Source organism: Myiozetetes cayanensis, unplaced genomic scaffold (genome assembly GCF_022539395.1).
Source record: "Myiozetetes cayanensis isolate MyiCay16 unplaced genomic scaffold, myiCay2020 scf9, whole genome shotgun sequence".
In the NCBI taxonomy this organism is placed as follows: domain Eukaryota; kingdom Metazoa; phylum Chordata; class Aves; order Passeriformes; family Tyrannidae; genus Myiozetetes; species Myiozetetes cayanensis.
The window spans coordinates 27,143,820-27,156,457 of record NW_026088185.1 but is presented as its reverse complement, the minus strand read 5'-3'; the positions used below and the strand labels follow the sequence as shown (position 1 = coordinate 27,156,457).

The 12,638-nt window shown below is 46.8% G+C and overlaps 2 protein-coding genes across 2 annotated transcripts; one reads left to right on the top strand and one right to left on the bottom strand.

The window, feature by feature from the left end:
• Positions 1-434: 434 nt before the first annotated feature.
• Positions 435-7,402, bottom strand: TSN (translin). The gene is made up of 6 exons (XM_050340009.1): positions 7,279-7,402; positions 7,093-7,186; positions 3,780-3,876; positions 2,867-2,982; positions 2,310-2,389; positions 435-1,965 (listed from the first exon to the last, which is right to left on the bottom strand). Exons 1-6 carry the CDS (start codon positions 7,342-7,344, stop codon positions 1,729-1,731), a joined length of 690 nt encoding a protein of 229 aa, XP_050195966.1. The 5' UTR covers positions 7,345-7,402; the 3' UTR covers positions 435-1,728.
• Positions 7,403-7,674: 272 nt separating this feature from the next.
• Positions 7,675-11,864, top strand: NIFK (nucleolar protein interacting with the FHA domain of MKI67). Its single transcript, XM_050340170.1, has 6 exons — positions 7,675-7,816; positions 7,906-8,031; positions 8,497-8,605; positions 9,271-9,482; positions 10,036-10,116; positions 11,277-11,864. Exons 1-6 carry the CDS (start codon positions 7,682-7,684, stop codon positions 11,451-11,453), a joined length of 840 nt encoding a protein of 279 aa, XP_050196127.1. The 5' UTR covers positions 7,675-7,681; the 3' UTR covers positions 11,454-11,864.
• Positions 11,865-12,638: the final 774 nt, after the last annotated feature.

The window sequence follows — 12,638 nt, the reverse complement described above, 5'->3', positions numbered from 1 at the left end:
AGTTCCACATGCCAGGAGTCCTCCAACCTGAGACACCCCAAACTGGTGCTCAGGAAACCTTTCTCTTATTCCCCTGCTCCCACACATTTCCTGTGTGATGTGACCTTGATCTGCACAGCTGTGTCTCAGAGCCTTAGTGTGTTGTTTCACCCCACGTCTCTGTTTCTGGCAGTAAGACTGGCTCTTTCCTTCCTCCCACCTCCACAGAGTTAAATCCAGAAAGGTGCAAACAGTGGCACAGGGCAAGAACAAAGAAGTACTTTGAAAGCTGGTCTCATTGCCATAGGAGTCAGGAAGTTACACCCTCATTTTCTTTGGCTGTGAAAGAGGGGTATTACCTTCTGGGTATAACTTTAATGCCAATGCATCAGAACAGGGTCCCAGGAAGGGAAGCAAACAACAGCAGGTGATCAAACAGACAGAGGCACCAAATGGCCAAAATCAAAGAACACATTTTATTGGCCAAAATAACCAAGAAACCATTTTTTTCCAATAAACAAATAACCCCCCCTATCCGAAACAGTGGTAAATCTTTGCTAACAAACTGACACACTAACAAACCCCACATAAACTTTACTGTTTATGTTCATCCTCTGGAAGTATTCCTCCTCCTACTGAAGTTAGTTAGCTGTTCTCCTTAACCCTCCAGCACCACCAGAAGTAGAAGAATGGAAAAACTCATTCAGGAGAAGAGAAAAAGCATACTGGGAGCCATGAGTCTGTCCACTTACACAGGTGAAAGAGGCTGTTGGTGTTTGCAAACACCTTACATGCAACTATCTGAAACTAGTAATTTCCCCTTTTCTCAAGATACAAACGTTTTACTACACATACTATAGTTTTGGGTTTTTCTTAATCCCAGGACACAGGTACAGTTGTGGCCTGTTACAGGTTGTTACAACTCAGATGCTTCTCTATTCAGAAATCTTGGAAGTTAAAAAAAAAAAAAATTGGTTACACTAAGTTCTTGAGGCAAAGGATCATATTAAAACTCAGCATTTACTCATGTCAGCAAAAAAATTTTCAGATAGAGAAAGCAGGTGTTTGAGAAAACCTTGCTCTCCATGGTAACTGAAATCTTGGAGGAAAGATAAAAATGAGAGAGAGAAAGAGAGAGATGTGCCAGACACCTGTTCCAATGGAGGAATTCTCAGGAATATTTTCACTAACTTCTCAATTAAGGGGAATACATTAACAGAAACCATTTAAAAAGATCTGGTTAATAAACAGCTATGCAAATCTGTTCAACTTACCTAGGTGAAAATTTAAGAAACAAAAAGGCAAAAAAAAACCCCAGTGTCTTAAAAAAAAAGTAGCTATTTACACACTGTGTTTTTTAAAACATCCTGTGTATCTGCACTGAGCTGTGTGCTGTGCACACGTCTTTGAAGGTGTGTGAGCAGTCACAGCCACAGCACCTCAGTGCCAGAGCAGGGAAGCTACAGAACTAATGGGAATCAGCTCATGGGAGTTACTGACTATTGCTGCTGTGCACTGAACAGCACCGTGTGTTTGACAGGGGAATTCCACTGAAAACAGAGAGCCTCCTGCCCTAATCTAGACATGATTTTACAAAACATCTATCACCTGTACCACACCTTTTGTAAGAAAATAGAGAGCAGCTTTGAGCTGCAGTTCTTCTAAACTACTGTAGGAAGGCTTCACTAGATACTTCCCAAATTGGCAACCATCTGAGGTAATCGATGATGCTGTTAAAATGAGCACCCTTCATTTCTCTCCACCTGCACCAACTGCTGCCTCCTTATTGAGTCCTCTGATCGACAAGTCATAAACCACTTCCTCGATCTTCTTGACGTCGTATTTCAGGCCATCGTAGCGTTTCCTCAGGGAGTCGTTCTTCAGGTTGAGGAGACGGAAGCCAGAATCCAGCTCGTTGATGAAGGCTGAGATGCGGAGAGGGCGGGAATAGTCACCGGCTGTGACACTGTTCACTGCCAGCCGGGCCTGCGAGAGGAGACACACCGGAGAACGTCGGCAGAGCGCCCGCCCAAACCACATCACTGTCCCCATCGGCTGCTCTACCAAATGAAGCACCTGTGTTCAGGTAGTCAGATTATTTATACTCAGATCTACCTTTTTGCTGACCATAATTCTGGATTTTCAATCAAATTACTTAAAAGTATCCCTGAGGAACATGCAGAGAAGCATCTTTGCTGGAAGTTCAGATTGAGGTGTTGTGTACCAGAACTTCCAGGAATGATTTGGGAAAGCTAAAAACCACATTACTTTGGGTGTTTGGGTTTTTAGGTCAGTTTCAATTCAAAACTATGCATGAATATCTTCCTTACCAGCTCACTGGCGAGAGTTAATACACCAGAAAGATAGTCTTCAATGTCCAGGTGAAAGCCCCGCTCTCGATCAGCTTCAACTGAGACAAAAACAGAGCAGTGATCAGGTGGTGCTGAGAATGACCAAAACCCAGCCAGCTGGAATTGCATTTGTTTACTGGAAGTAATTTGAAATATCAAATTTATGAAATATTATTACAAAATAGAAGTCAGCATTTTCCTGCATGTGATGAAATTACTGCCTCTCCTCAGCATTTTTATTCAGCATCTTGTACCTCCTCAACTGGAAGTGCAAGAGGTTACAATCAATCCAACAGAATAACTGAATTTACATCAATATACAGGATGTATATTCCTTATGTTTTTTCAAATCTTTTGGTCTGTGAGGACACAATTCTTTTATGGCAAAGAATTTAATGTTTTCCACCCTTTTTAAACACCAAAAGCAAAAAAAAAAAATAAGCTCAAATCTTTGTGTTACTCTTTTAGTAAATTTACATAGTTTGAATGGATGGCCTACATTGATGGAGAACTTATTAATTACAAGATTAACTTACTCCCAAGTATTTCTGCAACAGCTTCTCGAGTCACTAATGTTTCTGACTCCAAGTAGACTACGAATGCTGCCAGAAACACCAACCGCTGAAGCACAAACCTCCAGTGCTCATGAAATCTGCAGAAGAAACACCAAGTGAAGGTATAAATAAGTAATGTCTGTTACTGGAGCATTAGGCAGCAGGCACACATTATGTGTGCATTGTGTTTTCTACCTTTACACAGCATTTTGCAGTATTCTGGGCCTATCAAAATGACACCAGCTGAAAACCATCTCCTCGGTACCCCAGAACTCCACCCCCAGGTTACTGTGCTGGACACTCGCATTTGCTTGTCCCTCTCACACACCTAACTCAGCTCCCAGAGTTTTCCAGGTTGTGGTGCCCACAGAGAGCCAAGGCTTTGCCTCCTGCCATCCCTCAGCAGATCTGAGCTGACAAGATCCTTGTTCTTTGAAATGTTCTTGCCAGACAATGTCCCCTTCTGGCAGCAACAAAACACACAGGTGACAACTTCATTTAGAGTCTGCAGAACCAAACAGCCATTTCATGACAGATTTAGAGCTCTGCTTCCAGAAATGCCCCAAACCGAACAACTTAACTGAAATTAAGGGAGCAGCAAATGCCCAGCTCCAACAGATAATCAACTTCTTAAGCTTTCTTTTTCTTTTTAAAGAAAGTTTCTAGAAAAATAATTTAATACTGAATATTCTTAGTGAAAAGTTACAGTGTTTGAGCAAAAGCATATTTTTATCTATGCTGACAAAACCCTCACACTTGCCTATGATGATTTACTTTTCAAAGAGAAAGAAGCATTCAGCCATACACCTTTAAACTGTTATTCCATAGCAATGATGGCACATGCCCAGGTAATTCCCATATGTATCTGTGACTGGCTGGGTGTGATCCTGCGCACCTGTAATACTGATCAGCAGGAAATTTCGTCTTCAGAGACTCCATCTGTGTCCTCACTGTACTAAAGTGCTCACGAGCCTTCTGACATTTCTTTGGGACTGAAAAAGAAACAACAAGAGAATGAGTACATTTAGGAAATGGATACTTGGCAGGGGCTTGTTTTCTAGTGCAGACAGTGCCATTTTTGCTTCTTTGTTGTCCAAGACAGGCTACTGACCCTTGGAATCCATCTAAGAGGTATTTCTTGTCACACCTTGAACCACAGACGTAAAGGAGAAAGACTCCTCAGTTCCAGGCTGATCTGCTCTGGGCCTTCTGACTCATACAAAGGAAAAACAACTTTTCTTTTTCCATATTAAAATCTTACCTTATTTTTTTCTTATTGATCAGAGTTAGGTTATGTGAGGTGCAACATCCCTCCAGGTAACTGCATTTCCTGCTTTTTAATGATGTATTTGAAGAAATTGGGTTTCAGCCTGCCCAGTGTGTGTCACCCTCTGCAGAGCAACGATCTCGTTTTCACAGCACCCACTGCCACCTCCCGTTTGCCGGCAGGAGTTACAGCCACGCAGCACCAGCAACCGAGCAGAGGAGTCAGACCAGAACTTCTTAACTGCTGCCCTCTCACAAATCCTGGCCATGGACCAAGGAAGGCCAAAGATCAGCCTGACAGGCTCTCCTGCACGTGCAGAAGCCAGGATTATTCACACAAGATCCACAGAAGCTAAACCTGAAAGCTGTGATGGTTTTTATCAAACAAGCCCTAGTAGACGGCACTTAAGTGTGTTTATAAAATTTCTTTCAGTTGATAAAACATAATTTCTATTTAAAAAAAAAAAAAAAGGGATGGAGAATAACATGGCAAAAAATAAAAGTAGATAGATACATAACCCTCAAATTCAAACTATCCTTGTACATCCTCAGGTATCACCCCTGCTGTTGCTGTTTCGAGAGCAAAGACACTGAGGTGGCTTTCAGGCTCTGGAGCCCCTGGCTGACATCAGCTACCAGCAGGCTCACACTGCCCTAGGCAGCTTTTTGAGCAGTTCTCAAACTCCCTTTTGGTCAGGGAGCCAAGGAAGCTTGTGCAAGATGTCATCTTAAAGGCCCCTGGCTGGTATGGGGAACTGTCCTCCATCAAACTTCAACCATCCCGTGTTTCTACTGACAGAGCTCACTGCTTACCCCGAGGACAGATTGCTCCTGGAAACCCTTCCCTGTTCTCACTGGCTCTCTGTTGTTTCCCTGAGTTTTCATCACTCCCCCTCAGCTGACGATGCAGGAATAAACAAAGGAACCAGGAGGCTGCAGGAGGAAGTACATCTTCTCCCACTTACGGTGGAATAAGCGAAGGGGAACAACTGGCAAAACAGCTTCTGCTGGAGCTGCACCTGCTGCAGCTGCAATTCAGAGCAACACAGCTGCAGTCACCCAGTACTGGTAACTGTATCACCTGTGAACTTGCAATAATTAATAGTATTCTTGCCTTTTTACTATTAGTTTGTATATTTTATTTATCATTTCATAATCTTCTAGTTCAACACACTTTATTAATAGTATTTATAGTTTTCCTTACATCTTGGAATAAATAAGCATAAGGCTAAAAAAACTTTATGTTACAAAGTACAACCAGAACTCTGCTGCAGTGAGAATAATCCTCTCTTTCATAGTTGCAGGAGTCATTGTTTATCCCTTTTTAATCTCCTAATCATTCTAGTTTCTCAGTAAAAACACAGTACTGACTCAAACAACAAGATGCTGTAGGAAGCCAAACAGACATTTAAGGTACTACAACCACTATCAAATAAAACTGTAGTCTGAATATGTGGCATCTGACATGTGGTATTTATCCCCCAACAATGCCTCAATTTGCATTATATTATTCTGCTGTAAACCTTTATCAATCTAAACATTTATTAACTTTCTTTACCACGCTGGTAACTGATGACAAACTGACAAGTCTGTTACCATGAGTTAACTCCTAACCTATTAAAGCATGAATTCATTATTTTTGATATTACAAGAACTATAAGCTGAGACTCTGGGTTTTTGGTTTGGGTTGAGGATTTTGGTTTTGTTCTTTTTTTTATTTCCTTCAACTATTCTAAATCTCTTCTCAGACTCTGCAAGTTCCAGGACCAGCTCTGTCCAGGAATTAAAAATCAAGTGAAAACACACCGAGTTAGACATTGGCCTCTGCTGTTAAATGCTGGAAAACAACCCCTGAAGTCGTCACCCACATTACATCCATGGGTTTTCACACCTTATAAAACTATCTGCTTGTCTAAATAACCAATCAGCAGTTCTGACTTCCAGCACTGCCAGATTTCCCAAGCAGGTGGAACTTGCACTTGACAGCGCAGCTTAAACCTCAGGTGTTGCTAAACATGGACCCTCTGAAGCCAGAGGAATTCCAGGCCTCCAGCTCCAGGAGGAATGTCCTGGTGAACATCAGGCTGCAAACAGTCAGCTCTGCAGGTGAGTAAAACAGCACCTGGGGAGGCTTGTTCTATTCACCTTCAGAGGGTGGCCTGCCCAAACTCCTCTCAAGAGATTCCAGCAAAGTCAGAAAAGTTGCTTCTTCTCAGGAAATGCCGACTAGAAAAAAAACTGCTTTTAAGTCACATAGGTGAGTTTATTCCAGTAGTCTCACCAGTAAGCTGAGAAACGGGGGAGCAGAAAGAGCATATCTGACACCAGCAGTGCTGCTCTCATAGCCTGGAGGAAACGGGCTGGCCCTGAAACATTCTGTCAAACATCGTAAACAAATTTGGGCTGAGAGCCTGGAACCAGGCTGGGCACAACCCAAACCTCAAAAACAGCAGAACAATTCCTGCTGCCACCCAAACGTGCAGCAAGGACAGCTCCTGCTTTTTCAGCCTTTGCAAACTCCATTTGTATTATGCAACATTATGTAGATTTTACACATAGACACACACACACAAAATCTCTCTTGAACAAATCATAATAAAGTCCAGCCCCTTCCCAGTCTACCCTGAGCACCCCCAGAGCTTTCAAGACCGCAGCCTTTTAGGGTGTGGGGTGAAGGGGTGGGAAGAGGACACTGACACAAAGGCCCAACAAATGATAATAAAACAATCCATGCGCACACCACTTAAAGGGATACCTAAGAGCCACTTCAGCATCCCAGGAAGTGAATACCTGGAAAAGAACACGTTGCTCTGCACTGAGATGGGAGGGGAGAAAAGGACAGAACGGTGCTCCCTAGGACTGAACGGCAGCTTTGCTGCTTGTCTGGTTTGAAATCCCTCCCGCCCCATCCCGCGGCCCGGGGCAGGCGGAGAGGCACTCACTGTGCTGGAAGCCGGGCCCCTGGTGCACCCCCTGCAGCAGCGTCAGGATCTCCCGCGCCGTCTGCTCCAGCGCCTGCACCACCTTCCGGATCTCCTGCGGGCACAGCGCGCCGTCAGCCGCGACACCGCCCCGGCCCGGCCCGGCCCTCCCAGCGCCCGCCCGGCCCATCCCGTCCCGTCCCGCACCTCTCGGATGTCCTGGTCCTGGCCCAGCGCTCCCTGCAGCGCCGCGAACATGGCGCTCACCGACATGGCGCTGCCGCCCCGCCCGCCGGCCTGCCGCCCAGCGCCCGCCGCGGGCTGCCCGCGCTCCGCCTGAGCCGCCCGAGCGCCGGGAGGGGCGCGCTGCTCGGCCCGGGCGGAGAACTCGTGTCCCCAGGGAGGGGGTCGCTGTCCCGGCGGTGCCGGTGCCGGTGCCCGTGTCCGTGTCCGTGTCCGTGTCCGTGTCCGTGTCCGTGTCCGTGTCCGTGTCCGTGTCCGTGTCCGGAGCGGCGGGGCCGGGGCCGCGCGAGGGCCCCGTTGCTGGGAGACGGCGTCCGGCCGCGCGGCGCCGGCGCGAGGGGAGTGACGCGCTTCCGGCGGGGGCAGCATGGCGGCCACGGGGACGGAGGCTCCGGCTCCGGCCGCGGCCGTGAAGGCCCCGGCGCTGCTGGCGCTGGAGCCGCGGCTGCAGCGAGAGTTCCAGCAGAAGGTGCAGCGGTCCCGCAACAAGCGGGAGCCCAAGGTGAGTGGCGCGACGCGGTGAGGTGGGGGTGGCGCGGCGGGTCCCGTCCCCTCCCGTCCCGGTGTGACGCGGCCGCGCTGTGCCCGCAGGAGGAGCTGAGGCCCGGCGTGGTGTTCGTGGGGCACCTCCCGCGGGGCCTCTTCGAACCGCAGCTCCGCGAGTACTTCGAGCAGTTCGGGACGGTGACGCGGCTCCGGCTCTCCAGGAGTAAGAAGGTGAGTGGAAACGGCGGCCGCCGCCCGAGCGGGGCCCTCCTGTGGGGGGTGTTACCAGAGCGCACCAGTTCGAGGTACAACGCGAAACGTCACGATTCCGCTTTAGGTTTCTTGTTGCTTTGTGTGCAATTATTCTTCTCGTTTCTGGATTTGCCATCACGTTATGAGGCTGCTGTATAAGCTTGGTAACGAGCACAGAACAGTAGCAATGAGGGACAGCTGTGTTTGTTAATAAGTAGGTGCTGGTGAGCTGTTTATTTCATGTGAAAACACGTAATTTCCAAATAATGAAATACCAGTTTAGGGCTAAACACGATGCTTGTCGTTATTTCACTGAACTATTTGAAGTTACTTGTGTTTAGCTGATAAATGGTTATGACTTTAGAAGAAAAATAAAATAATTTTAATAGAGCTCTTCAGGTACCAAAGCATTGTTTCAGGTTTCTCTCTGTCGTCCCTTCACAGACTGGAGGCAGCAAAGGCTATGCATTTATAGAGTTTGAGTGTGATGATGTGGCCAGGATTGTTGCAGACACAATGAACAACTACCTGTTTTCTGAAAGACTGCTCAAGTGTAAGTATAAGCTGAAGTGTAAGTCCTCTGATGTGAGAAGGAAATTCAGAGGTGTTTCTGATTTTTTTTTTTCAGATTGTTCATAGAAGCTTAGGGAGTTTTTATGAAGTTTTGTCTCAGAAGTATTTTCTGTGGGACTAAACTTTCCATCCTTTTCTTCATGTGTAAAGAAGATCCTCAGCAGCCCTTTGATCACCACTGTTGGATTTTTCCTCCAGGCTGATAATGCTCACGGTGTGATTGTGTAACGTGAAATCTGAGGGAATGGCTGGGTTTGCTGTGGAGGCAGCAAATGTGGAAACTCCTTGTCGTTTGTAGCTGTTGCAGCTGTTGTCTGTAAGGTCAGACAGAAGGGGCTTTTTTGATTACAAGATCAGTGAAATCAGTGAGTTTCTCAGACGTGGTGACGGTAACACGTGCTTTGTAAAGGATTATGAGCTATGTGTCGTTGTAAAACAATTATCTCTGATTTCTCTGGGTGAAACTGAAGAGTGTTCTCCTCATCCATCCTTCGTCAGTTCTCCCAGTGACTGAGTGTCTGGGTACACGTTCTGTGTCGATAAGGTGCTGCACCAGTGACAGGGCTGTCACAGGGAGTGAGCGGCGTTGTGCGGGTGTGTTCGGGGAGCTCTGCCGTGACCTCCTGCCCTGTGTCCGTGCTGCAGGTCAGTTCTTACCTCCCGAAAGGGTCCACGAGGACCTCTTCAAAAACTGCAACAAAATATTCCGGAAGCCTTCCCAGCCGGCGGTGCGGCGGTACAACAGGATCCGCTCCCTGGTGGAGAAGGCCAGGATGACAAAGCGCCTGCTGCGGAAGGAGAGGCTCTTACGGAAGAGGCTGGCTGAAAAGGGGATCGATTATGACTTCCCGGGATTCGTAAGTTTGGCACTGTTTCCGTGACATGAGTGCTTTGTGCAAAATGTGTTTCTAGGGCTGGGCTGAGTACAAGAAAGTCACCTGTTTTGTGTGGAACCGGCAAAAGTGCTGGAGCCCCAGGGAGGTACAAGCAGTTGGATATTCTGTGGCTTAATACTGGAGTGCAGGTCACTGGAGAGCAGCAGGGGCTTTGCCTGAGCCCTGGGGAAGGTTTTGGCAGGGTGGAGTCTGAAGGCAGGTCCCAAGCCCAGAGCTTCCATCCACAGCCCCTGCCCACACTATCCAGGATGTCACTTCTCTGCAGAGGGCGTGGGTTAAGTGCTTGAGTTATAAGCAATGCTGTTTAATGTGGTGTGCTTTTAAAATGCACAGGAGCAGCTTTTTTTGTATTGCTTTGGATGTTTTTGTTCAAACCAGGTCACCTTTGCATCAGTCAATGTATTACTCTAAACCTGTTTACTGTAACAAAGAAACCTGTGGACTATTAAGTTACTGTTTGCAACTTCACACAAGGAAGTTTGTAGTGATCCACCTGATCTGTCTTACTTTCTAGGCTACACAGCCCCTTTGCAAAAAGAGGAAAAGAGTTAAAACATCCAAGAAATCAAAACTGAACGTTTCTTTGACCACCCAGGTAAGACGGACCAGTCCTGGTGGTGTCCAGCACCACACTCCACCATTCACACCAGGGCAGATATTTCAAGTCTCCAGCTGGCATCTTCATCTGTATTTCAAAAACCTTGACGTTGTTTGCTTCAGAGATTTTTGTGCCAGTAGCTCCTTTGAGATGTATTAACACTCATGAACAGGGGAGGGTGGTTGAATCATCTCAGTTCTTTCTCCTGTGAGTGTTCAGCAGCAAGGGCTTCTGCTCAGCGTCTTGTAACCGGCAGTGCCCATCCCATGGTGACCCCAGATCGTGGTGGGTCTGCCGTTCAGCACTCACTCTGCTGGGGACAGGGACCTGTGCACCACCTGCACCTGTGCTTTAACCTGGTATAAAATGATCTCCTTGCTGGCATCCTGCAGTTGGTCTGCCCTCCGTTACAGTGCCAGCCTGTTCTGGTAAAAAGGAAGTTGAGCTGTTAACACAGTCTAGTGCACTGTGTCCCCATTTACATGCTGTGCTGTCCCTTCTACCCCGTGCTCTTCAGGCATGGCATTTGGTGTTTTGGAAACAAATGCCAGCTGAGAGCAGCACTAGGATGAAAGGGAAGTTCAGGTCGTCAGGACTGAGATTTGGGATACTGTAAGGTGTGAACTTTTGTTTCATCACCATTGTGAGTTGGTTTGGGGGTTTTTTATTTATCTTGAATGTTGCTGGATTTACTTGTAATAATTGGAACATGGCTGATTGTGAGGAATAACACACATTCTGTCAACTGAGTTCTGAGGTCTTACTGAGATAACAAAGCTGGGATGTTTCAGCTCTGCTGGGGGCTTGATTGTGGAATTTCTGTATGCCAGCCTCAAATATACTTCCCTCCATCAGCCTGATTCTTTTCCTCTTGGCTCTCTTGGTGCTTTGAGTCAGGAGATAACAAAGCTTAGAAAGCAAATGTACATAATGACTTGTTAGAAAATGTGAGTTAATTTACATTTGCCTTTCACATACACTTTCTTGAAGATGACACTTCTGTCCGAAGAAATCATATCTAAAAAAACCAATTTTCCTTAACATGTGGAAATTCTGAAGGAGAGGTGGGCTGAGGTGCCTTGTGATACCCCAGGAGCAGTGACAACTTTCTCTGGCAGGTGGCTTTGCAGTGAATCATGTTTTTCTGATCTCTTCAGGATCCTACTCCAGTCTGTACTCCAGCAGTGCTCGAGCGCCGGAAAGCTGCTCAGGTGGATGAGGATGCAGAGGACGATGAAATAACTCTCCGACTGCCCCCTGCCAGTGTTAAGAATGCTGTGCAGAGGCCAGAGAAGCAGCCAAGGAAAAGACCAAACCCGAAGATACAGAAATAGACTTAAAATTTTAGGGGCTCTAGCCATGTTTTCCCTCAACTTAAAAACTGTTGAGGTGGACCTTCTGGTGGTTCTGCTGCCCTAGCTCTGTTCATCCTGACTAGGCTGTTTCAGTCTTTCCTAGGCAAGGACTGTTCACAAATCCTGCCCCTCTGGTGTAGCCAGCAGGGGACCTATGGTCTTCTCTGCCTTTGAAGATTTTCTTGACTTTGTGCTCACAAGTGCCTGTGCTGTGACATGGCTACAGTCAGGCCAGAACCTTTGGGTAATTCTGTACCTTGACTCTAGCGCTCACTGTTTGGAAAGAAAACAGGAGGCTGTCCATTCAGAGCTTGCTGAGGAAAGCAAATGTATCTTGGATTTATAATTAGTGACAGGTTATTAAAAAAAAAACAAAACAACATTTTTCAACTTTGTTGGCTCTGGTAGTGCTTCTTCTGTTTAACCCAATGTCTGTGTTTCATGTGAGTTCTCATGTTTTGTACGAATACAAGGTGAGAGATTTTTTTTCCCCAAAGAAGACATTCCATGAATGTCATCTCTTGTTTGTGATGAGTCAAGATCGGCCCCTACTGTCCAGGGCAGAGGTAGAATGCCACACTGCCTGAGCAAGCCAGTGCCTTTTCTTTTAGCCCTGCTTTCAGCAAGGCCTGGGAAACTGCCTTTGCCAGGATATGGAGTGGTTGCAGAGAGCTTGGAAATGCCTTGGATTAGGAAGATGCAGAGAAGAGACAGAGTCAGATGGCTCAAGTTACTCACACAGGGTGACAGAGCTGTTGGCTGGTGGCTCAGCCAGAGCCACGTTCATTCCTCACCCACTGCTGTAAAAGACATTTCACTCTGCAGAGGTCCCAGGTGGCACCTGCTGATGAACTGCTTTGCCTTGGGGCTGGCCAGGCAGGGGTAACTTGCTAATTCTCCAGGGTTTTGTGTGCCACAAATGTGTTGTGTCCTGGTTCAGAAAATATTCAAGGATCTGCAAGGTATGTTCTCAGAGTGAGCACAGCTCTTTGAGAAGATGCATCAGTAATCAGAGCAGTCTGGGCTCTATTGGCAGTTCTGTTGTCCTTTGTCCCTGCATTTTAGTTTCACTGCCTGCATGAAACAAGAGTGTCTTCTGCTTCAGGGGGCGAAAAGCGCGTTGCAATATTGCAATAAACATCTGGGTGGGTGAACCAGGAGCGG

Bases quoted from the DNA above. Each gene is read 5' to 3' on its own strand.
- TSN (XM_050340009.1), bottom strand. From the start codon at position 7,344: ATGTCGGTGAGCGCCATGTTCGCGGCGCTGCAGGGAGCGCTGGGCCAG. The intron at 2,983-3,779 runs GTGCGCAGGATC...TTTCTTCTGCAG, and splicing joins CCTGCTGATCAGTATTACAG to ATTTCATGAGCACTGGAGGT. The intron at 2,390-2,866 runs GTAAGTTAATCT...TTTTTGTCTCAG, and splicing joins TGTTGCAGAAATACTTGGGA to TTGAAGCTGATCGAGAGCGG.
- NIFK (XM_050340170.1), top strand. From the start codon at position 7,682: ATGGCGGCCACGGGGACGGAGGCTCCGGCTCCGGCCGCGGCCGTGAAG. The intron at 9,483-10,035 runs GTAAGTTTGGCA...CTTACTTTCTAG, and splicing joins ATTATGACTTCCCGGGATTC to GCTACACAGCCCCTTTGCAA. The intron at 10,117-11,276 runs GTAAGACGGACC...TGATCTCTTCAG, and splicing joins ACGTTTCTTTGACCACCCAG to GATCCTACTCCAGTCTGTAC.